This window comes from Apus apus, chromosome 6, assembly GCF_020740795.1.
Source record: "Apus apus isolate bApuApu2 chromosome 6, bApuApu2.pri.cur, whole genome shotgun sequence".
In the NCBI taxonomy this organism is placed as follows: Eukaryota; Metazoa; Chordata; class Aves; order Apodiformes; family Apodidae; genus Apus; species Apus apus.
Window position 1 is genome coordinate 16,429,987 of NC_067287.1, and position 24,071 is coordinate 16,454,057.

At 41.2% G+C, this 24,071-nt stretch overlaps 1 protein-coding gene across 4 annotated transcripts in view; it reads right to left on the minus strand.

Moving 5' to 3' along the window:
* USP37 (ubiquitin specific peptidase 37) overlaps window positions 1-24,020 on the minus strand; it is a 34,749-nt gene extending 10,729 nt beyond the window's left edge. Inside the window, exons 1-18 of one of the 4 annotated variants that reach the window (XM_051622849.1) lie at window positions 23,965-24,020; window positions 22,999-23,206; window positions 19,344-19,515; window positions 18,706-18,806; window positions 17,262-17,446; window positions 16,838-16,906; window positions 16,169-16,266; window positions 14,537-14,621; window positions 13,460-13,621; window positions 12,859-12,990; window positions 11,978-12,101; window positions 11,260-11,465; window positions 10,262-10,379; window positions 10,042-10,121; window positions 8,546-8,710; window positions 7,048-7,113; window positions 5,778-5,928; window positions 1,037-1,289 (exon numbers count right to left, since the gene is read on the minus strand). In XM_051622849.1, the coding sequence (XP_051478809.1) occupies window positions 1,037-1,289; window positions 5,778-5,928; window positions 7,048-7,113; window positions 8,546-8,710; window positions 10,042-10,121; window positions 10,262-10,379; window positions 11,260-11,465; window positions 11,978-12,101; window positions 12,859-12,990; window positions 13,460-13,621; window positions 14,537-14,621; window positions 16,169-16,266; window positions 16,838-16,906; window positions 17,262-17,446; window positions 18,706-18,806; window positions 19,344-19,515; window positions 22,999-23,154 (2,323 nt within the window). In that variant the 5' untranslated portion in view covers window positions 23,155-23,206; window positions 23,965-24,020. Of the gene's footprint in view, window positions 1-1,036; window positions 1,290-5,777; window positions 5,929-7,047; window positions 7,114-8,545; window positions 8,711-10,041; window positions 10,122-10,261; window positions 10,380-11,259; window positions 11,466-11,977; window positions 12,102-12,858; window positions 12,991-13,459; window positions 13,622-14,536; window positions 14,622-16,168; window positions 16,267-16,837; window positions 16,907-17,261; window positions 17,447-18,705; window positions 18,807-19,343; window positions 19,516-22,998; window positions 23,490-23,964 lie in introns of those variants that run through there. The other 3 variants (XM_051622850.1, XM_051622851.1, XM_051622848.1) reach the window with 3 other exon arrangements.
* Window positions 24,021-24,071: the final 51 nt, after the last annotated feature.

A 24,071-nucleotide genomic window follows, 5' to 3' on the forward strand; every position in this document is an offset into this window, starting at 1 on the left:
TCAACATGCAGAAACATATCTCATCTGAATGCCAAACTGGTATGCTTTGAGTAGTGCCTACACATCCCTAAGTGTCACAATAGAGCCTTCAAATAATTGCATTATGCTTTCCAAGGAAAACCTGGAGAGAGAAGCATTTATGTGGCCACGGTCTCACAACTCTCTTTCACACAACCATAAGCAACATCAGTGTTTATAAGGAGGGCACAGACAAGGCTGACCACAGACTTTGTTTTCTTACACACTGCCATGACACAAGTGTGATCTTTGGCAATAGAGTGGAGTTTGTTGTTGTTAGTATCTAATCTCCTGGCTCTTACAGGAGGAGGAAAACATTGTTTACCCGGTTTTCCATGCTAGTGGAATTACAAATCAACTGAAAGCATGTAGCACATAAACATTTAAATTTCCTTCATCCAACTAAAGGAAGACACTCAGTTTCCCCACACGGAGATGAAACAGAGTCCTTCTTGTACTTAACTCTTTCTGGGTGTTATGCTCAGGGATCTAGTCTCACATAAAGTATTAAAAAAACTACAGAGAGCTAAATTCATCAGTAACTAGTGACAAAATAACTGCATCTAAGAAAGCATTCAAGTCTTATGCACCCCAGACATCACTTGTACACCAGCAATGTGAACACTGCTACCATACTGCCCAGGCTGCAGCAGCTACAGAAATGAAAACACTTTCTGATTATGGAAGATTAAGTTCCAGACATGCCAAATCTTCGGAAATTGAATTGTCTGGTATGGGAGCCAGTGGAAGCATCTGTTAATCAAGTGAGAAAAAAAATGAAACCAAACTCTAAAGATTACTGTATCTTTTTCAGAGAGGTGACAGAAGAAAATATATTTTCATAGCTCAATGAATTAAGCACCTCGTACACAGGGCAACTCTAAGAAAACTGAGGAAGTCAGGCAGTTTCAGCAGTGCACTTACATCCAGATTCTGCCATCATACACTACTAACCTGCTGCTACCAGCAACCTGCTGTAGCTCACTATGGTCCAGTTAAGGTGCTTACTTCACCTTACCTGAGTCTAATGCTGCTTTGGGTTTCTCCATTTCCATAGATTCCAGGTTTTCTGGCAATTCCTGAATTTCGTCATCTCCAAAACCAGTGTCTGGGCTGCTTGTGGGCTTATCTTCATCATGGCTCAGAGACAGAGAAGCTTCCTTTTTGCTAATCTCTAAGACAGCTGCTAGCAGCTCGACTTCGCTCATCCCATCAAAACCAGCATTACCCAGCTCAGGTTTATCACCCTCCATTTTACTTCTCTTTGAACCCTAGAGATGAATGGAGTAATGATTAAGTGCTTGAATGAACCAGTATGTAACATCAGCTTTACATTTCTGTGGAGATTCTCTAGTTTTATTAACCCCAGGGAGTGGGAGCTTGGCTCTATCAACATGAAACAGTTTTATGAGACTCGATGGAGAGACAACCTTTGTAGCTACATTCACTCCAAGGAATAATATTTAAATATAAACTACAACCAGTTTTCACAGGCCCCCTGGATTAACATACATAAGATAATTCCTCCCTTCTCTTTCTTTTTTTCCAACACATGTTCCACCTTTAGGTTCTGATGAAGCCTCAAGCCTCTGGTAAGTCAGCATTGAGACACAGGTGGTAAAATTGCACGTTTGTTAACAAAGGCTGAAGCAGCAACATGAGAGTAACTGAACACAGAGAGACAAAAATAGGAACTGGGATCAGGCTGGTACGAAGGGCAATTAAAATTAGGTTTGGTGCTGCAGCCTTGCTGTATGAAATCTTGTGGGGGGCAGATCAAGTAAGAAAACAGTTAACCAGAGAAAGAGGGAAATCATTCTTTCCAAAGGTAAACAGAATGACTTTAAATTGGAAGAGAGGAAAAACACTTCAGTCTTAACCTGATTTTTTCCTTTTCTAGTTATTTTCCTAAAACTGATGACCATAAACTCCTACATCATACTGGTTTGCAACTAATACAGTAATTTCAATAATCTTTATATTAACTGTTAATCAGAAGGGTAGCCTCCACGTATACATATTTACTCAATTACACTACCTACCATATGCTTAGATTTTTTCCCTATATTATGTTAAAAATGTGGAAAAATAGTTTCTATTAGAATGTACTTATCCAGGTCTTCCAAAATGCATTTGAATGGATCTCAAACTTTGTTAAAATGAACAAAAACATTTTACTGCTGCTTTTTACTTAAATACAGCAAGCTTTTGATGATGAAGACAAGTTCTGTACAGCAAACATTTGGTATTAAAACTGGCTTATCAAACAAGGTTAGCAGATGAATTAGCCAACTAAATTGCTTATTTCTAGATATCATGCCCTCCAAGAATTAGAACTTACAAATTTAAACCTCTCTCCTCACATCTGCTCATGCACTGAACAAGGAAAGCAGAGTACCTGCATTTTAAGCTTTCTGATTTCTCTCTCTGCACCTGTAGGCTACTAACATCAAAACTGGTTTGGCTCTTCAGCAAACTCCAGTTCCAGGCAGTATGCCAACTACTACCACTAATTCAGTGGCTGGACTTTGAAGACTTGGCAGCATCTGTGCATTATTTGAATACAAGTTTTCTATTACAAATTATTTGCATAGGTTTTAAGTAGCTTAGGCTCTAACACTGGCTGCTTTAAATAAATATATTTGAAAAGTACTTCAAATACTGCTTCATTTGCAGAGGCAGAAATCACAGAACTGGGAGTTCTGCTCACTTTAGCTAGATAGCTGCTATGGGCCCGTACAGCCCAGTGTCACATACTCCAGCTGTCCTCCCACATGGCAGCACTGTATCCCCCTCAGGGATACACTGGCCATACAAAATGACTGCCAAGGCCCTAAGGCAACCCCATCCATAGCTGCTGAGAGAAGCATGCCATGGAAAAAGGTGCAGCAGCAGTAGCAATGCCACTTCCAAGGATCAGATCCTCCCGGGACAATACTGAGGACACAGAATCTGCTTGATGAATACAGATGGCTGGAAAGGCCTGTAGTTCAGGAGTGGCCAGTGTGCACAGCCACAAAGTCACCTGTGTGGAATCATCACCACCACTGTTTCTTTCCCACAACAGGCTGGAAAGCCAATAGTTAATTTGCTATTCAAATTAATAGACTTTATTCCCACAATTTCTGTGCTCACAGCACTTGTGCAATAGAGACTACTGACACTTCCTTACAAACAATACTCAAGGAAGGACAGCTTAGGAGAGTTTGGAAATGCTTTTTGGACAATACTTTTTCTATACATAAGGGGGACTTCAAAGTCAAGCTAGTTTCCTGTCCCCCACCCACAGCCAGCCATAGACATGCCATGCAGGACAGCAGTTGCCTACCCTGCTCCTGAGACTTTCAACAATGGATTTTCTGCATTCTCCCAAAACAATCCATTCAATTCCATCCCTACATATACTGAGCATGAGTAAGTTTTCCCTAATATTTAAACTAAAAATTACTGTCTGCAACTTAAGTCTACTACTTCTTGTTCTATCCACTACAGGCATGGAAAAGAGTTCATGTGTTTCTGTTAATTTATTTCACTTCCTTGAAGCCCTGCTTAGGTTTCTCCATAAACTACAGTTCAAGCTGTCTCCTCTTCCCCCCAAATCTTCCTTTCTAGATCTCTCACCATTCATGTTCTTCTCCTCTGGCCCCTCCCCAGTCAATCTGTAACTCTTTTCAGCCAGAGCCCAAAGCTGGATACACAACTCCAGTTAAAGATCATTGCTGGGTGGATACACAACCTGCAGACTGTGTATCTATACACTTTTGCTTTCAACCAGTCTGACCTTGTGGCTGACTGTCCTGGTTTGAGCCAGGATGAAGCCTATTTTCTTTTTACTGGTATTTTTTTCTTCTTCAGTGAACTCCCTTTTAAACAGCACACTTGCTGAAACTAGCAGCAAATTTTCCAGCCAGTGGACTGAAAACGCCCAAATGTTTATAGATACTGCTGAGAGACTAAGGCCACTTTGCTCTGCTTGTTGAATCTGCTGCTTTGAACACTAAAGGAGCAGAAGAGTTGTATCTGCATCCCTTCTGTTGAGAGAAGCAGACTAGGCAGATGGCAAAATTGGCCAAAGAGAGTATTCCATCCCATATATACACGTGACACTCGGTATAAATTCTGGGATCACAGAAGTCCCTTTTTTCCTTCTTATTCTGTCCATGGCCAGCATTCAGGCAGAACTCCATCTATCCATCTCCTTTGATCACTAGGCCTGTGCACTCCTGACCCTCATAACTCTCCCCTCAGCTCCTGTCTGCTCTGCCTCTCTCTCCAGCAGTGCTCTGGGACATTTCAGAACTGCTCCCAGCTCAAGAGATGCTGTGGGAATTGCTGGGGGTGGGAGGAGGTGACAGGGGTTTTACACATTCCTGAACCTATTTGTATATATTTGTAAATATTTTATTTTATCATTAGTATTTAAAGATGTCTAGTTTAGTTTTCAATCTGGAAGCCTCTCTCCTTATTCTCTCTCTCCTTTCCCTACCTGAGTGGAGGGGGAGGGGACAGAGAGCATTATTGTCACTTCTTAAATTGTTCCTGAGTAAAACCATGACACTGACTTTCACCCTTCACACCCCTTCTGAAGGCCCATTGCTTTCCCAGCTGCTGTCATCCCACATTTACAGTAGTTAGTCCTGCTAAGATTGGCATCTTTAGCCTGTTCCTACTAAACAACCTGTCCTATTTTTAGACAATTTCTCACATTTGTCAAGATCATCCTGAACTGTAGTTCTGAGCTTCAATATATTTGCAGACCTTCCCACCTCTGGGTCTTCATAAAATATAATGATCCTTATCTATTTTATAATTTATTAAATACTGAGTGGATCAGGATCCTCCTCCCTTGGTTTGATCTTCCCATCAGATCAGAAACTGTAGATATTTTCCTTTTGTTACTGACTGCTTCTCACCCAGCTTTATGCCTGTCCTTCCATGTCATAATCAAGACCACAACTCTTCACTTGATTAGAATAACCCTGTGTACACTGTCTAAAACTTCAGAGAAATGGAGATGCAGAACACTTCTCCTAAGCACTAGGCCTGCAACACTAACAGAAGAATGTGGCACTGCAAGATAACCTTCTGGGTTTCTTGCTTTTCCTCTGGGTCATCATTCTTCCCCTCTGGGTCATTATTCTTCCCCAGTCAACTCATCTTCCTGCTAACACACTGCCTTGATAGAAGCAAAAAATATCTTAGCCACATTAGTACTGCTCACAGTGAAGAGCTCAAAGGCAATTTGAAGTTACCTGCACTTCAGAGCTTGATCTCTATGCACTTCTACATGTCCACCTCCAAAGTTTCTGAAACTTTTTAAAAGCCACACTTGAAAGGGGACACCGATTCGATGTGCAAGAAGTTCTCTCAACTGACTCCTCTGCCTAGCCCAACTTGTACTAGATCTAGTTTAACCAAGGGTTTTAATGCCTATTTTTATTATTGACAGCCTATCAGATTCCAGCCAGGAAATGTTACTGGTCAAAGTTTCCCAAAGGACTAACAAAACTGCTAAGCAGCTGGTATACATAACCTGAAAGCTACGAGCATTTCAATGCAATTAGCTCTGTTCCCAGCAGGAGCAGATGTACTGAGAGGTCAATTAGTAAAGCACTCCATTCCAGCATCACAACACTAATTAGGAGAAAAAAGTTATCTTACATAAATTTTACTCACAGCCTATGCTAAGAAAAGCACAGGACAGATGTAAGCATATGTAGAATCTACGTATATGAAAGTTAAGTGTTTTTTCCCCTTACCTTTTCTGGCTCTTCTTGCAGTTGTTGCTGATCTCTACTCTCTATGTTACACAACCTTTGGCTGTGGGCAATGGAGCGTTTCAAGGGTTCATCATCACTGTCAGAATCTACATAGAGTGCTGCAGAGCCCTTTGACTTGAAAGTGCATTTTCTGTGAATTAAAAACATGGCTATAAAACTTCATGGCATTGTGGCATCATACAATCTGTTCTGAAGTAAGCAATAAAGAAGTGTTACACCCAACTTTCACATTGCGGGGCAGTACAATCTGTGGAACAACCGGTAGTGACTGACAGTGAACATTTATTAACATAATAGGCAGGATTTCCAGAAAAGGTAACTTTTACCAGGTTAACTGGCATACCTACTTCACGCCTGCAATGGCAACTTACAACCTTAAAATTTACTCAGTGTTTGGCTCTTGCTTCTAAGGGTTCTGCACTTCATTACCTAGCAATCTCAGAGCTTACTCATTTGAGACAAGTCCACAATAACATGTAGACCTCAGTACAAACCATTTGACTTCTGAAGTTTACTAAGCTGGACACAGGACTTCCCACATCATTACTAGGATATAAAAAGTGCACATCTGAACCACTTTTTCACTTTTCCTGTTTGCTCTCTCATTAAGATACATTCTTGCTTCTTTAGAACAGGAGACAAGGGAGTCTGAGGAAGTAGTGATTTCTGCTTTAGGAAAACTGTTCCTTAAGCATTCCATAATGCAAAACTACTGAATGTGGTATCACATTTGTGAACCATATGGCCTGTAAGAACCTCTCATTTTTGCAAAAAATCTTATGGCACTAACCACCTGTTCCCAAAACACACATGGGGGCTCTGTTGAGCCAGAAGGGAAAAAAGAGCCAGACTGCAGAATTAGAAGCCATTTTGCTTCTCATACATGTGACAAATGCAAGATAGTTTAAGATTGCTGGTACTGAGAAATTATTTGAACAACCTAAACCCAGTTCTCGTGCTGATGCTCAGCCTGTCTGAGAAGAATAATCTCTCCTTACAAGTCCCCAAAGGTTTGTTCTCAAGAGAAATGTGAAGGTGATCATGACAACTAGGCAAGCTGTACCATTGCAATTAATTTCACCTAGCATGTAACAACCATAAAACTCTGATATGAAAAAAGACAATAGCTGAAATAACTTACTACAATAGAAAAAGTGGGAAGATTCAAAAAGAATTAGAAAAGTTAAAAATGCCTTAAAACTTATCCCATGAAAGCCCAAGCCAAGGGCATTTCAGAGCTATTACTCACCTACAAGTTATGGAAGTGCTTATAGTACAGGAATTCACCATTTGGGAGGCTTTCAATGGACGGGATCTATTAAAAAAAGCAAAGTATTTATTGCAACAGTTACAGTTAAAAAAAAAAAAATTGTGTTTACTTGTCTGCTATGCATGCAAATCCATGACCAAAGAAACAAGTAGAATACCATTACATCCTTGCTAATTGCTTACATTTAGAGTAATAACTCCATCATGCTATAAATATACAACAGTTGTTCAAAACCACACATAATCCTTTAAACTAGATTCACTTCTTAGTGATGCACCCTTAGGGACAAACTCACAAATTAAAGGCTTTGGGCTCCCATGTCAAGACAACTCATTCGTGGTGGTTTGTTCTTTTTTTTTTATTCCCACCAACACCTGTGTTCCTGCTCCCAAACCACAGTCTCCTACGGCTGTCTGGATCAGCCGGTTTTCTGGCATGTCCCACATTTCCATTTCTCTTCCCTTACCTAAATTCTTCTAAATAAACTTCCTGCTCCATTTGATCCTTTCACAGGCTCCTCAAAGTCCACCACTATCATTACACATCTATCCACCAGATGGCTGCCAATGCAGAAAACTTATCTAATCTTCCCCTCAAATCAGGGCTGATTCTCTCCAGCTGATTCTCTCCACTCTCTGGTCAATCAGAATGGTTTCAATGACTAAAAAAAGCGATTGGAAAGCTATTTCAAACATATTTTAAAGTATTTCTGCTATGGTTAGCTTAAGCTGTTTGTTGTGTTTAAGATTTCTATTGTTAAAGCAAACTCTTGGTAAACATCCACGTAAATCTCAAATGCCACTAAATGTTGAGAAGAACAACACGTGCCACGTTGCTGAACATACACACCAGGTGTGTCCTAACTCCCTACAGTTACCATAGTTACATCACTAGGACCATAAGAGACCTGAGGGTTTCTTGTTCCTTCTTCTGCCACAGACTTCCTATGTGACAACTGGCCCATTTAATCTCTGTGTCTCAGGACAAGCAGCTGTACAGAAATAACTGTCACAGGGAAAAGGGGGAGAGCATTTTCAGCACGTGGAGTGCTCAAATACTATAGTGATACCAGAAAAACAATGAAAATTAATGACAGTATAGAAAGTGGATGTGGAAATTAGCAAGAAAAGACAAGATGTTTTGTCTCCTAAACAGAGTTAAGTGTGCTGTGAAGGGAAAGGTAATATACATTTTGGACTAAGACATAAATTTTAGAAATTAATGGCAAAAGTTTTAATTAAAAAAAGGGGATAAAAAGCTATTTTCAAAGACAGTGAAGAACTCTATCTTACAAAATATTCCCCTAGATAATGCCCCATCAACTCTTCCTCCTGCTTCTTGTCATGCTTCCTTCCCATACACATTCTCATGATGGCATCACCACAAACCCAGACATCTTCTGGAGATCTGACAACTGCCTGCCCTTCCAGCATATGTGCTTAACATGGCATGGAGTGATCCCAACTTGCACACTTACACTGTGGAATGGACGCTCCATCCCAATGTCAGCGGCAGCCTAGTGCTCTCCATGCAGTGTGAAAGGAGGGTTAAGTATCTTGGAATAACCACCTGCTGCCCGACTTTATGATTGAGAGATAATGCTACATTGAAGCTGTATCGTTTCAGATGGAGAATCAGGACCCTGAGAGATGAGAGAGAAGGACACAAATGTTAATCTCAAGGCAGAAGTCTGAGAAAACCTGCTCAAAATCCAAGTAGACCCATTTACAAAATACCTTCATCTGAATTCAAAACAGATTATTACTTTGGTGTGTGTGGGGAAACACTATCCATCTCTTATCTGGCAAGAGACAGGTAATTACTCTCCTGTCCATCACAACTTTGTGCAAGGTGCAGACTCTGCCAACTCAAGATGCTTCCAGCTTTGATGAGCATCACCTTGTTCTCCAGCTCAGCAGAACCAAGCAGCTCTTACCAAACCATTTTTACTATGCAGTGAGACAGCAAACAATAAAAACACTATCACTATAGGCCAGGATGCTAGTATGTTACTCCTGGATATTCCAGACTGAGATGGAGGGATCACACAGCTGTCCAAAACTGAGGAGGAACCGTGCCCAGTGCAAGATGTGTACTTGGTTTACCTGTCAAGGCACTTTCTCTGTAAAAGAGCTTTAGATCACAACAGCACAAAAACCTGAAAAGGCCTCCTTACACTGAAGCTTTTCCCTTATGCTGCACTTTGTACTGTCTGTTTAGATCAAGCAGCTGTATCATCACTTATGTTGTGCTAATATTCAAAACCTGTGACAAGGGTTTTGCAGACCCAGCACGAAGGGACTCTTCAAGCAAAACATTAACTACCAAGTTACTGGGTTCAGCATGAGTATACCTGGGACAAGGTCAGAAGCCAGGCAGTCACCCAGCAGCTTGACATCTGAAAACAATCCCTATCCCCAATCACTATTGCTCTAAATAATTATCTAAACCCAGCCTTGAGGTCAGAAGTTATTGAGCTTGCCATGAGCCCTCAAAGTGTTGAGCTTCTTCCTCAAAGCGCTGTGCTCACTGGGAGAAAAAAAGGGCAGCAGCACAGGAAGAACTGACCAAAGCAAAATCCTCTATGCACTTTCTGGCAGTCATGTCTCCAACTCAGTCCTGCCCATCAGGTGAGCTAAGCAGAAAGTGTTAAACTTCCAGAATATATTTACTGCTTCCACTTCCCTCAAGTCACCAAAACCCCAGGAGAAGGGGAAACTCAACCCTCCTCGTGCAGTGATAGGGAGGAAGAAAAAAACCAACTGCTGTAGATGATGCCCAAGAGAGCTTCTGTAGAGGGAGACTGAGGAACAGGATGAAGACTGTTGTCTGCATGTGCATCTGTCTCACATGCTTATCACTTTACATACCCTACCCATTACCCCAGCTTTACTCTTCAAGGGTCTTCTTCCTTGGTAACTTCACTTGGGTAACATGCTACCAGGAAAGAGAGGAACAGATGTCAACATCTACCTGGGAAGCCTGTTGAACTTGTGTGTGACAACAGCAAACTTTCCATCACACTTCTCACAGGAATACTCGATCTCTTCTGCCTGTTTAAGAGAACAGGAAAATGACTAGTGGAACAAATGACACAATCAAAACTAAAAATCTTCTATACAATCAACATTTCCATATGGTACATAAACTACACATACTCCACACTGAATAAAAACAAAACAAAAGTATGTACCCGAAAAAAGAGGTCAAGGGAATCCTGGATTGACCGAGAAGGAAGGAATTTCTTTCTTCGAGGAAGGTCAATGGAGAGGTCATTAAACTGTTCTCGTTTGATGACTGTTTCACCACACCTAATAAAAACAGGCTTATGTAAGTTTGATGAAAAATATACTTGAAATTAAGGACAACTTACATTTTTTAGGCTAGAGTTAATAATGCACACAGAAAATCAAAGTGACTACTACGTAGCTGAACACTTCTTCACTCAACACCCTTAGAAGAAGCCAGCCCAGCCCTGAAGAAGGGAAAGCCTGAAAATACTTTCAAACTGGTTTTAGAAACAAAATAGCACAGTTCATCTAAAAAGAAATCTCAGTTATCTTTTTAATTTTTTTGACCCTACAGTCATTTGTCTTCAATAATTATTTTCTGCAGACAATTTACTTTAAAATATTTTAGGGAACTAGTGCTGTACACACAAAGTCATAGTTCAAAAAAAAAAAAATCTGTGTTCTTGAAAACTCCATGGAATGTAAACATCCTATATGGGAATCTACTGCACAGGTCATACATAACGGGTCAGACACACCAGTTTACATCTTTTTCTGCAATAACCTATAGAGCCAGAAGAAAATGCCATTCCCTGGAAGCCCTTAGAAAGGACAATCTAGAAAACACAGCTTCCCTTTCTTTTTCCTTTAAGAGGAAACATTACTTGACTGAAACCCCATTTTCTCCCTATTCTGAAACAACCAGTGTACAAAAAGCAAAGCTCAGCAGCTTTCCACTGGGTATGTAATGAAGAACTAAGTGGTATGAGACTGCTTAAAGAAGGCCTGCAGCAGCAATGTGGTGTGAGGTTTGTAGAATTTCTAGACTGTAGAATATTTTCTGTCATCCAGCTTTGGAAAATACATAGTTCTAGTTCTAGCCTGCTATGAAGTCATGCAAGTTGGAAACACTTCCCAGGCTTTTAAGGTAAGTACGAGAAAATCTCTTCAGCATACTCACGTTTTGCAAATGATAGAATGCTGAACCTCAAACTCTAAGTTACTGATGACTGGACATGTATAAACTTTGGTGGCTGAGAGGTCATCTGAAGCCCGTTCGGGTGAGTTATCTTCATTAGGAACTGGCTCACTCTTCCAAGTTTTGTTTAACTTCTCCATGTCCTCCTTCAGCTGATCCAGACACTGGCTCAAGAACTCATGTGCATCCTAAAAATGGAGTAAACCCATCACAGTGATTTTGTACTATTTCATTCAGTATCTTCCTCTCAAACACACACAGATTGGGGAAATTGTGTTTTAGCCCACTGCTTCCAGCAAGACATTTCTGCTCCAACAATTCAAGGGGTCAAGCTGTGCCAGGGGAGGTTCAGATTGGATATTAGGAAAAATTCATTCACAGAAAGAGTGGTGAGGCATTGGAACAGGTTGCCCAGGGAGGTGGTGGAGGCACCGTCCCTGAAGGTGTTAAAAAAACAGGTAGATGTGGTGCTTCAGGAGATGGTTTAGTGGTCACAGGGGTGCAGGGCAAACGGTTGGATTTGATGATCTTGTAGGTTTTTTCCAGCCTTGATGATTCTATGATTCTAAGCAGCAACCAACTGTCATTTAATCAAAAGCTCAAGTCACTGTCAAATCGAGCTGAAGCTTGACAGGAGCTCAGTGCAGTCCAAACACTGAACATAATACACTTAATTGTTTCTAGACAATATGGTACTTACATTCTGCATGTACCCAGAAAATCTCTCTGCAGTAGCTGAAATTGCACTTTTCACCTTCTTGAGCAGCTCTTTCTTAACCTCAGGGCTGCAAACATCCTTTTTAGCAAGCAGATGGGCAAAACGTCTGCAGAAGTCAATGCAATGAAACACTGATTGGTTTTCCAGGACTTTAGAGAAACAAAATAAAGCTTGTGCTACCTCATTTTAAGAGTTTCTAAAAGCTTTTCTCCTGTGATAAGTGGTTTAGGGGTTTTGTATTAAAATATCTCATATATAATTAACCTTTTCCATTTCAAATGTTTTGAAATCTCATCTGAGGCCATAACTGGAACAGGACCCAAATGAACAAAAACATTCCACAATCTTTTAAGGTAAAGAGCCTTATAAAGTTCTATCAACTTATTTCTGCTTTATCTTTTACAATAAGTACTGATACCAGTTATGAAATCACATGGCACTGAAATAAGCAGCACAAAAATAATTAAATTCAACTTGCATGGTTAGACTTGATTTCTATTTATTTTTTAACTTTACATTTCCACTCAGTTTCAAGTCTTACTTCTTTTGGCAGCAAAACTTTACACCTGTTTTAAAAATAAGTTATTCTGCATTTATTTTGCAGTTTCTTGCATTTTCTTCTGAAGCATTTCACTCTGGCACTAGAAATACAGTAGAAGATATTAAACACTGCCTGTAACTCAGCATTGCAATTTTTAAGAGCCTGCTACTTCTTGCTTCTAAAATACAACAAGCAAAGAGCTCTAGGATTTATTTTAATGTTTACACACAAAAATAACTCTCTACAAAGGTGCTTCAGTATTAAAAAAAATAGTTTATCAGTAATGAAAGAGAAAATATCTTTCCTGGAAAGTGAATTTTACCTGATAAGTGCATTGAGTGGAATTTTTTTCCATGGGATACCCTGCTTGAGTAAATCATTAGCAAAAGACTGAATTGAAAACAAGGATTGTAGAATGGCATTCATATAGCAGGTGTTTCCCAAGTTTGAAAATCTGAAAAAAGAAAAAATACTCAATATGAATGTATGTCAGTACGTAAACATGCCAGTGTTTAACACAGCACTGCTAACAGGTAGGACATTCACCCCAGCCACTCCCCAGAGCTTTTTATTGGAGCTGTCCACCTGCCCTTCAGACTGAAAACTCATGGGAGGTGCCATTTATCAGGAAAGCACCCACAAGTTTCTGCGAACAAAATTTGAAAATGTGTGTATATACACAAGTTAGAGAAATGAATCATGAAAGTCTATGAAAGGAACATGAATTACCTGAAATTATCCTATCTCTAAAATTCTCAGGAAATTAATTTAAGAATACATATTTTTCAAACTAGGAAAACTGTTCCTCGTTACAGTGTTCATTAATTTCAGGATTATTTTTTTTTTAATTAAATAATTATAACCAAAATGTGTATGTTCTGATGATCCAAGTGTGCATGCTAGATAAAGGAAAATAAATTTACCCTTGCAATTGTTGTTGAGGATGGGTGGAAGGAGGCACTCGGGGTTTGTTCCACCCTGTGTAATCTTGATTAGATCTCATTTTTTTAACAGAAAGAGGGGCAGGCTGAGAAAGAAATCCCAGGCTTCTTTTGGCTGAAGGGGACTGGCTAGATACAGTAGACCTAAAAACATAAAGGGATAAGAAGTGTAAGATTTGTAGCCTTCTTCCTTAACTGGCTACAGTCCATGACACTGGAGTTGTATCACTGTAGAAGACAAGGACTAGTAAAGCCACAGAAGACACCTGGCATGTATCATAATGCAAAAGAGGTGTGAGAGACAACTTCTTTCCTGAGTACTTAAATATGGTTACATTTCCTTATATCCACAGGTGGGCATGCAGTGTAAGTATTTTGTTTATAAGATATTTAACAACTCCCCATGCTGTATGATGAGAACAATGAAGCACAAGATCACAAGTCCTAAGACATGTTTAAAATTCACATGTGTGCCAGAGTCTTCATTTTCAGCCTCTTGTTCTTGTAACCAAATCCCTCTGGACCTCAGTCCCTCATGTAAAGTGTGGACAATGCTTCTATTCTTCCTTGATCTTTTGTCTCATCTTTCTAGGGCAGAGCCAGACAGTTTGATTGCACAGCATCTAACAAAGAAGAATCCTAACCTCAGCGGGATCAGTATTACTAAAATACTGTTATTAAAGTATAAGTTTCATGCCATTTATCTACCTGGGGAAAGTGAAGCAAGGATTCAGCCTTAAGTTCTAGAGTTTATATATGAATTTGAACCATCTAGAGTTTCCATAACAGCAGGATCAGTCATTCACAAACTGTAACAGACTTGAGTAATTGTAGGGAGTCTATCTATTGCAAGCAATAACTGGAGTTTGTAGATGTAATTAGAGCAGCTGCAGCCACACCGGGTACCTAGATTGAACTCCTGGGGAAAAACACCCACAGCAATATATACACATTTTATGCATATAAGCTACAAATCAAATGATAAACACAGAAAACTGAAGATTCTAATTCCTGGGAAAGAATTGTCATTTACAGTTCATGCTAGTCAATCAGTCCTACCTGTCCAGGGTGGAACTGCCAGTGGAGTACTCTTTTGATGAGGACCTGCTGCCATAGAAGGATGATGACTGTAGTGGTAAAATACCTTGAAAAACAGAGAGGCAGATCATTTTGTTGCAGATAACTCAGCTATTTACACAATATAAAGCTTACCTGAAAGTTAGGCAGAAAGGTTTAAAAATCCTCAAATACTGTTTTCCAGAATTGGTGGGGAAAGTACCTACACACGTACTTGGAAGTATTAATGCAAATATCAATCATAAGTAACTAAAGACATGCTGGAGCTTGAATTGAACTTAATACAGTAATCTCCATCAAATCCAAACTGCAACATGAAACATTTAAAAAGTCACTGAATTATCTTAACCATCTGAAAGATAATAAATACCCACCTCTTGTGCAATTATACAGGACACACGCAACAGAAAACTCACTAATGATTTACAATACAGTGCTCTCAAAATTCAAGGTAAATAGAAGTGAAAACTGTTGTCTTCCCACTCCAAATTCCACAGTAAATTACTCTATGCTTGGGGCAATATCTTGTTTTTTCACTGTTCTGATATAATTGTGTTAGATCCTGAGACTCTAAGGCCTCAGAGATGGTACCACACAAAAAACATGCTCTCAAGAGTCAAAACCCCCACCTATTACAGTGAATCACAGCATATTTTAGGTTGGATAATGAATAAAGATTTGCTTGTCTCCCAGCTCCAAGTGTCCTGAGCCATGCAAATATCAAAAATGCAGGCATATGGAGGAAGGCTGCAATACTGTTACCTGAACTTGCAGGAATACACTCACAGATTCCAATTTTAACTAAAGAGCAAAACAGATTTTCATTCAGAGATAAATATCCACCTTACTGGTTCCTCCGGCAACGTGTTTGTGCCATCAGAGCTGCACAAAAAAAAAAGTGTTCAGCAACATTCTCTATAAAAACAAGATCTTGAATGGACTCCCCTTTCTGGGGAAACAGGTTCAGTGTTTAGAAGTAAAACTGAAGAATGGTGCTGCTTGCTAGCTTATATACACACTGTCAACATTTTTGTACTGTCTGTAAAACCTTGTCCCATACCAAAATCCAACAGAACTTTGGTACAAACAGAACTAAAGTCCTGGCCCCAAAGAGTTCCCCCTCTAAGTTCTGAGGAAGAGAAAAGGACATAAAAGCAAACACTACACGTTTTCAGCACAAAAAACAGCCTACAATTCATGGAGGCATAAACAGCAAAGAGCAGCCTTAAAAATAAACAAGAAAGAGAGCAAAATGGAAATCTTCAGGTTTTTACAGGAATGCTATCCCAATGGGAAGGGCAGCTTGGAGCAAAGTTTGAAGCTGCTTATTGAATTTTCAAACAAGCCGCCACAAGGGCTGTCATCAGCACCCAAGTGTAAAGGTCAGGGTCACACAAGGGTGTGACCCTGACACAGGGTCAGACAAGCTTTGAAAATGAAGGCAGGTTGTTTCCATCTCCTGTATGGCTCTGTAGGAAGCAAGAAAGTGGCACAGAGAAAGCAGGGTAGGAAAACCACCTCTGTAGCAACTTTCTAAACAAATATCAAAGGGGTAAAATCACGCAGTCAAAGCCAGGTATCATTTGGCTTTGCTTTTGTTTGTTCGGTTTTTACCTGATGTTCTATTTTCCTCTGCCTGCTTCAGATTCAACTGTTTCTCTCTGCTACTATTTAGGTATTTCCATGCTGGATCACTCAAGGCTTTATTATTCCTAGAGATCAACAAGAGTGGAAGTCAGTGCAGTTATAGAAGATACAGGATATTCCTGGCTGATATTTACAACTTGTTTCAAAGCATTTTTCTCAAATAACCTTTAATATTTATCTATGGAACAGCTAAGCTGTACTTGCAGATAAGTTCAACTAATTTAAGCAAGCTTTCTTACTTATGATTAAATGCGATTTCACACACAGAGCTTATTCTCCCAATAGCAATTTCCCTTCATGAATTTTGTTTTGAAAAGGGTCAAAGCAAGTTCAATAGAGGTACCTACCGCTGTACACGTATAGTACATATGACAATGCTGTCTAAACTGAAAGAAGAAAGATGACAACATTTGCATGTGCCAGTTCCTGCAAATCAGCTGATAGAGGGGGTTGTATTTCCCTCCTTAATCCTGATTGCAAACCCCATTTCAGGCACACAGTGTGCTCAGAAGGTGACTGGGGACTGGCCTGTACCATGTTGCTGAGACAGAAAACACCCTAGCATTCTTCTCAGAAAAATTTATGTTTACAAATGAACAAGTTTAAAATCAGAAACTAGAAACAACAGTTACTTACGTTGAAGAATCATTCTCTTTGGGATAATCTTCACTCATTTCTGAACCAGGTGTTCTTTTCCTCTTTTCACTGATGACAGAGAAGTTTTGAAGTGGTCATTCTTTCAGAAAGGCTAGTAAATAATCCTCTTGCAACTGAACAGAACTTTCTGTGCCTTTTGCACCCATCTTCCACAATCTCCATTTTTGTAACATACCATACAGAAAAGAATTTGGTCTGCCCCATGATTAAGTTGCTCATAAATCTCTAGAGTCAGTACCAGCCAGAGGCTAGAAAAGCATGTATTAATATCTTGTTGAAAGTAACAGTAAACCCAGAGGAAGAAACACATTCCCTTCATACTTCTAGGTGTACAGAGTTCCACCTGCAGCTCTATGAAGAGTTAGATTTTAACAGTATAATAATAAGAGGATGACACTCCTACCGATTCTCCAACAAGCCTGTTCTGTGAGGGACTGATGAAGCAGGAGATGCTGAAATGTTCACCCTGTTGCTTGCTGTTCCAGTGCCAGGGGAATTCTTAACAGATGCTCTTGCTGTGGTTCGCAGCACCTTGCGAAACGGAGGTTCCTCCTTACTTTCCATGGTAGTAGCTCTTTTGGGAGTATTCTGCAAAAACAAGTGGAGGGGGCCAGGAAGACAACAGTGAAGCATGTGGCTAACCAGGCATTTGTATCACTGCTTTACTTGCTACAGTGTAACACTCAAAAGCAGAAAAATGCTACTTGTAACAGATTAAGGGAGTTTACCACTAATTAGGTATAGGTTAATTATGACTCTATCAATGCAAGTCATAAACATGAAACTCTACTGCAGTAACGAGCAACCTTCTCATTTTCCAACACTAAGTCGTTTGAACTTTAGTTTTTAAAATCTCCTTTACATGCTTTGAAACTAAAAAGCCTAAGGCATAATTCCTAACTATCCCCAGATCAATCCTGGGTGGTATTAAAACAACAAAAAAAATCTGTATTAAAACCCATACAATTAGAATGGTTCCCTGACAGCCTTGGGCTGAGCAAAAGCCACATGTAATGCAACAAGAAGAGCTCACAGTTGGTTAACTAAGGAGAGTTGGTCAATTTTAGACCTGAAAACTAAACATGTTTAATCTTAGCACTGATGTACAGTGCTGGTGTACAGAGCCTTAAAGAGTTTTTACTGAGAAACAGCCTTTAAGCAACATGTAAAATTTGTTGTGGGACAAGGTCAAAAACCATTCTCCTTCAGGGTGATCATACAAGTATATTCACAGAGATAAAGTGAATTACAGCTGGCAGATACACCATGAATGATGCTATGCAAGGAGAAAAGAAAGAACAGAAATATTTTGAAGGAAAAACACTTTTGGGGAAAGTCTGCAAAATTTACAGAAAAATCTGAGCACAATGCCAGAAATTAATTAATTTTGATACAAAACTACGTTTTTACTATATATATATATTTTGTTGAAGTCTACTAAACTTAAGACCTATGCTGACTATAACCATGCTTAGCTGCTATGGAAGGTGCTTGGTAGAAACAAAGAGATATTGAGAAGTACACGAGAAGTAAATCCTAATCGTGCACTTTCTCTCTATTTCTGCTGCTTGTCTGCCTGCCTGATAGCTCAGCATGAAGAACATATTTTGTCTTCCACAGCCAGACACTGACCTTTCCTATTCATGCAGGATACATGGCTCCTCACAAGCAAGACAGACCGTTACCAACCACCTCGTATACAGCTATTCCAAGCCCTCCAGACTACAAAGACTTTGGATGCAAAATAAGTATTTACAGTGCTATTATAACACATAAGAAGAGAATGAGAGGAGGAAATGAATGAAATAAAATTAAAGGAGAGGAAAAATTAGAACAATTAAACAAACCTGGTTCTCAATATAAGAGAATTGCCTATTAGCTTCCTTCTGTGTGGTCCTGCTGCCCAGCACACCTCCAAAGCTGCCAGATCCCTGAGAAGGTTTCCCAGCTGACAAGAAAAGTACACAACATTTGATTTTAAATTTGGCATTTAACTGCTTGGCATTCTTAGTTGTAAGCTGTTATTTAGCTGGAGTTGATTTTGGAAGGGACACACTAGATTTCTTGCCAACAGACAGTAACAATATTCTGAGTACACAGACATAAGCACTTGTTTATGGATATCCCTTGTATTGGTCATTTACTCAGTTGGCAGTAAAGTTCCTATCCGTAAAAAGAACAAAATAAAATGAGGTAAAATAAAAAGGACAGAGACTACGTATGTGTGACAGACAAGAGTTTTTCAAATACCAACCTACTCAAAACATAAACAACTCCTACATGTTTCATCTCTGCTTATTGTTCAGCAATGACATGAGAAAGGTACACAATAAAAATTGGGGTTTGGGGCCAGAAAGGAGCAAGGAAATGCAAGGCAAGTCAGTAACAAAAGGAAGACAAAATGGCTGAAGATAAAAAAGCAGAAAACACAGCACAGACCGCTCTCCAAGCTGCTGTTAACAGGACTTGAAACAATTGCACTTACCAGTATGAACCCTGTCTTGCCGGATGGCATCCAAATACATCCGCATTTCATTTGCGTCTTTCAGCGGTACCTTATCAATCGTCAGGAAGCTGGTATCCTTCAGTGTCAGCATCAGGCAGCACACCTTTTTACCATTTGGTCGTAAGGTCACAGTTTTAATGTTATGGCTTAGCTGAAAAGAAGAAAGTGATTTTAAACATAAATCCATTTTTTTAAAGGCCAAGCCACCTATGAATTCAAACAAAACACTTCAAATAGAGAAGGGAAGAGCCACCCGCACCAAAATACTTCCCCTTGCTCCATTTTGAGCAGACATTAGGCTTCTCAGAATTAATGCAATCCATGATCTCAGAAGCTGACAGATCTGAAAGGATGGTACCATCACTACAGCACAACAGTCCCTATATTCCTGATAAGCTCTCTGAAACTTGCTTTGCTGTTGTAACATTTTTGAATATTAAGGAGATGTAAGAGCATCACACAGCCCTATTTAGCTGTCTGTAACCTCCCCATCAGGTTTGAAATGTAATTTAAGATGGGGCAAGTTTTAAATGTAAAGAACAAACTTCTACTCGCTTGGAAATTTGCTCTCAGGTAAGACAAGATTCAATGTAGTTTAAAAAACTTGCTGAGAAAGTAAGTCAGTAGGAAACATGCTTTGTCTATATGCAACTTGGTAACAATTAAGTGATGTCAAAACTTTTGGGGTGATCACCAACATAAGAATAATTTTAATAAGAATCTGTGCTCCTTAATAATGGCACTGCTGCTTTATTTTACTGTTACTTAATTGTTAATTCATGCCCAGTCACCTGTAAGAACTGAATGTTCAGTAAAGGCTCTACTACCCGCGCAGGTTGTGGGCAATTCCTAAAGCAGGGAAAGCCAAAGAACAGCTCCCATCTGCAGACTGGATGGGAGTTTGACAATACACACCCAAGCATACTCTCATTTTCAATTCCCTTGTCCTTTTTTTACTTAATTCTTCATTTTGCTGCCACTTTTTTAGCCTTGCCTAAGACTGGGCACCACCTACACAGTGACCTCCATGTGCCAGCCTACTGCTGTACTCAGTATTTCACACAAGACTGGAACCCACAGCCAAGGTCATCGGGCACTGCACGAGACCAAGTAAATCACTGCCCATCAGATAGGAGTCTTCTCCTCATTTGGCCTGACCTGCAAACTGCCACACTAGAGATCTAAATAACAACAACAAATTAATAGAGACAAACACTACTCTGACTCTAACGCTAAAGTTTCACTATAGATTGCTCCAGAACCTGTCTTGTCTCCCTCAAATTATATACAACTTTAAAAAGAAAACATCCTTGTTTTTTGTTCTCGTTGTTGTGTTTGTTTTTTTTTAATTTGTTCAGATATATAAAAGACACTCCATTTCCATCAGTAAAACTTCCTTTTTTCCATGCAGATCCCCAGCTTCTTGCAAAGCCAATCTGGACACAACAGCAGTTCATAAGAGTGGCTGGAAAACTGTTTATTTTGCCAGCAAAATTAAACATCTGAAATACTTTGTGCCTAATCCTTGCGTTTTGGAAGGCATTTGTTGTTTTTTCTTTGTTGTTGTTTTTAATTTAGTTGGGTTTTGTTGTTTGGGTTTGTTTTTTTCTTTAATGTCAGTTAAAAATTTTTTCAAAGACCTAAGAATTCAAAAAGGGGCTCTGAATTTTTCAGCCTCTCTTAAAACATTGCACCCAGTGCAAAGGGATGACATTTACTTCACCACCCCAATGCAAAACAACCTGTTGCAACTCAAAAATCATGAGAGGGCTCCATCCATACTCTCCATGCATCTGTTATGACTTAGTCAGTACCACAAAGTCTTGAGGGGTGGCAATAAATGAAATATTTCTCTTAATACATATCTACCATCTAGGACAACTTAAGTCAAAGCTGGGTAACATTAGTAAAACAAATCATCTGACATTAAGAAACGTGCTGAGGCAGCAGTCATCACAGAAAGGAATATAACCCTGGATCAATCTAAAGGTTCCACTAAAAGTAAAAAAAGTTGGGGAAATCTGGAAAGTTCTCCTAGACGAACTTGTCAAAAAAAGGGAATACTACTTCTAAAGCAAAATGATCAGGAATTTGTCATGCCTGAAGCAGCATGCAAGAGCACTGACAGTGGGGCCAGCTCATGCAAACTGCACTCTGCCACTTGTGCCTGCAGCAGCAGGGGCAGGCAGCTCTCCCTGCCTGCTGCTCCCTTCCACCAATGCTCCTGTGCTGCTTCAAAAGCAACAGAGCCAGAAAGCTGAAAATTAACCACCATCCAAACAATAACTGGTCGAAAGATGCAGAATTTCACTCTCCTCTTGCTTTGCTGCAGTCCTAGCTGTGTGGTGCCCTATCACTCCCTCCATCAGATCTTGCATTTGGTCCTTTCCCTGAATTAATTCACACGAAAAACCCTTCACTGAGCTCAAGGAGATCTGATAAGTGCCACAGCCAGCAAGAGGCTGGGAGCAAAACCTGCTCCTTTAGGCCATAGTTAGCTGCTATGGAACCACCTTTCCATTCACTGTCACACCATGTTAACGCTCATCCAGGCAGAAAGGAGAGCATGAGAAGAAGTATCCAGGAAGGTATGAGGGAAAGAACAGATCACTCTTCTCAGAAGCAACATGGTCCTACACTGGATTAAATAAAACAAGCAGTCAGAGCATCACTCCTGAGAAGGCAGAAGAGTTTTCTCAAGGACTGTAGTAACAGCGATAGGAATGATCCACACCTAATGATTTCTCGTGCCTTGATTCCAAGGCAACACAGGCTCCTTGCTGAGACTTTTCAGCACAGAAAGGCAGCAAAACCTGATCTTTCAAAAATAAAGTGAACTTTACTGCACCAAGTCCATACACAGAACTAACTGGCTTGGTGTGGGGAACACCACTGGTGAAAAACAACTGTGGCACAAGAAAGCAGAAAGCAACATTTAGATCAGTTTAGGCTGTTACAAAGTTGCTAAGCAAGAAAGGGTTATTTTTTCCTTCCAACTGCTCTTAAATCCTCTACATATTTTAAAATCAGACAGAAATACACTCCTTCACATTCTTCCAGTGTGGGGCATTTGGCACAAAAACTGAGCTGAAAACAACTACAGAATTAAAGAAGGGCAAGAGAATCTTTAAGCATGATGGGCACCAGCCTCCCAGCAAGGAGATCACATTGCCTGGCAGATTGAAAACCTACAACTGTAGCAAATGCTGTTGGGAAGAATCTCATATAAACAAGTTAAAAGCTACAAGTGTGCTAACACAGTTACTCTTCACCTGGGAAAACAGACAGTACAAAGTGTTCAGGATCTTCACCTCTAGATTCTGGAAACACACCAGGAACAGAGAGGTGACATCTTCCCAAACTCTGAATGTGAGCCACGATGCTGTTATACCTGGGTAACTTTTCTCTGCTTTTTGGCTCTTCCCAGTCAGCATCTCGATGTTCACCTCAGCAGGTCCTTTAACAACGCACATGAATAATTTACAGCAGAGTTCTACAAAGGGATTAGTGTTGAGGAAACGAGGAACAAGAAACAAGTGACAGAGGGAAGTTTGCCTGACACTTCACAGCCCCGAAGAGGACAGCTGTTCACAACAGAGCACAATCCAACAAAAGCCTCAACACTTGGTGTTACCTGAAATGTCTTTGGAATTCCTCCAGCATTGTAGCGAACCACTAGGTTGACTTTGTTGTCCTTCTCCACGATCTCAAAGCTCCCTTCTCTCCACTTCGTGATCCCGGTCTGCATGCTGCGCATCCGGATGGGCCCGTGCACCTTCAGCAGAGCCATGCCTTCCCACGGGAACGGGCTATCCAGAGGAAGCGTATCCCACCTTAAACACCTGCTAAACAGGGAGAAGTTCATAACTAGCCAGGCCAAATACAGAAAGGCATCAATTCGGCTTCCAGAGCTCCCGTGGAAGCTCCACAGAACTGTTCTGCTGGCTGCTTTCAGACACGGCCAAGAAGAGCTGGACACAAGCACAGGGAACCCGGATTAACGAAGCCTCTCCCGGTTCGGGAAACCACGCGCCGGTTCCTGGCTGCTGGAAGGCGAGCAGATCCACGCCCGACGCAGAAGTTCTGGCAGAGCTTTACAGCGACGTCAACAGGATTAAAGGAAGGAAAAGAAGCGACCGCGGGAAGTCGGTGAGAGACCGGAGCCGCGTTTCCGCGGGAGCCTCAGCTGGAAAACGAGCCCGTGGCTGACGGGGGCTGCCCCGGCCGCCAACCCCCCCGGCCCGGCGCGGCGAGGAGCAGCCCCGCCCCGCGGGGGCTCCCGGGGGGCCCTGGGATGTCGCGGCGGAGCCGCTTCCCACGGGAATTAGAGGAAATGAATGAAGCGGCCGCGGCGGAGGGTCCGTGTCCCCCCCTGCCCCGGGCCCCCAGCCCGGCCCGGCTCCATCCCCGGGGCGCAGCCCCACCGCCCGGGCAGGGCAGGGCAGGGCAGGGGGAGCGAGGGCAGCGTCTCCCGCCCCGCCGCTCCGTGGCCGCCGCGGGCCGGGCCGCTCGGAGGGAGGCGGTGCGGGAGGACCGGGCCGGGCCGGGCAGCGGGGGAGGGGGGGGGGGGGGTTGGGGGGGTGAGGCCGAGCCCCCGTACCTGCGTCCCGGAGCGTCTCGGGCGGCACCGGCGGGATGAGGCCCAGGGAGGGGAGGGGGGGGGGGGGGGGGGGGCGGCGGATGGCGGGAACCGGCCAGCAGCGCGAG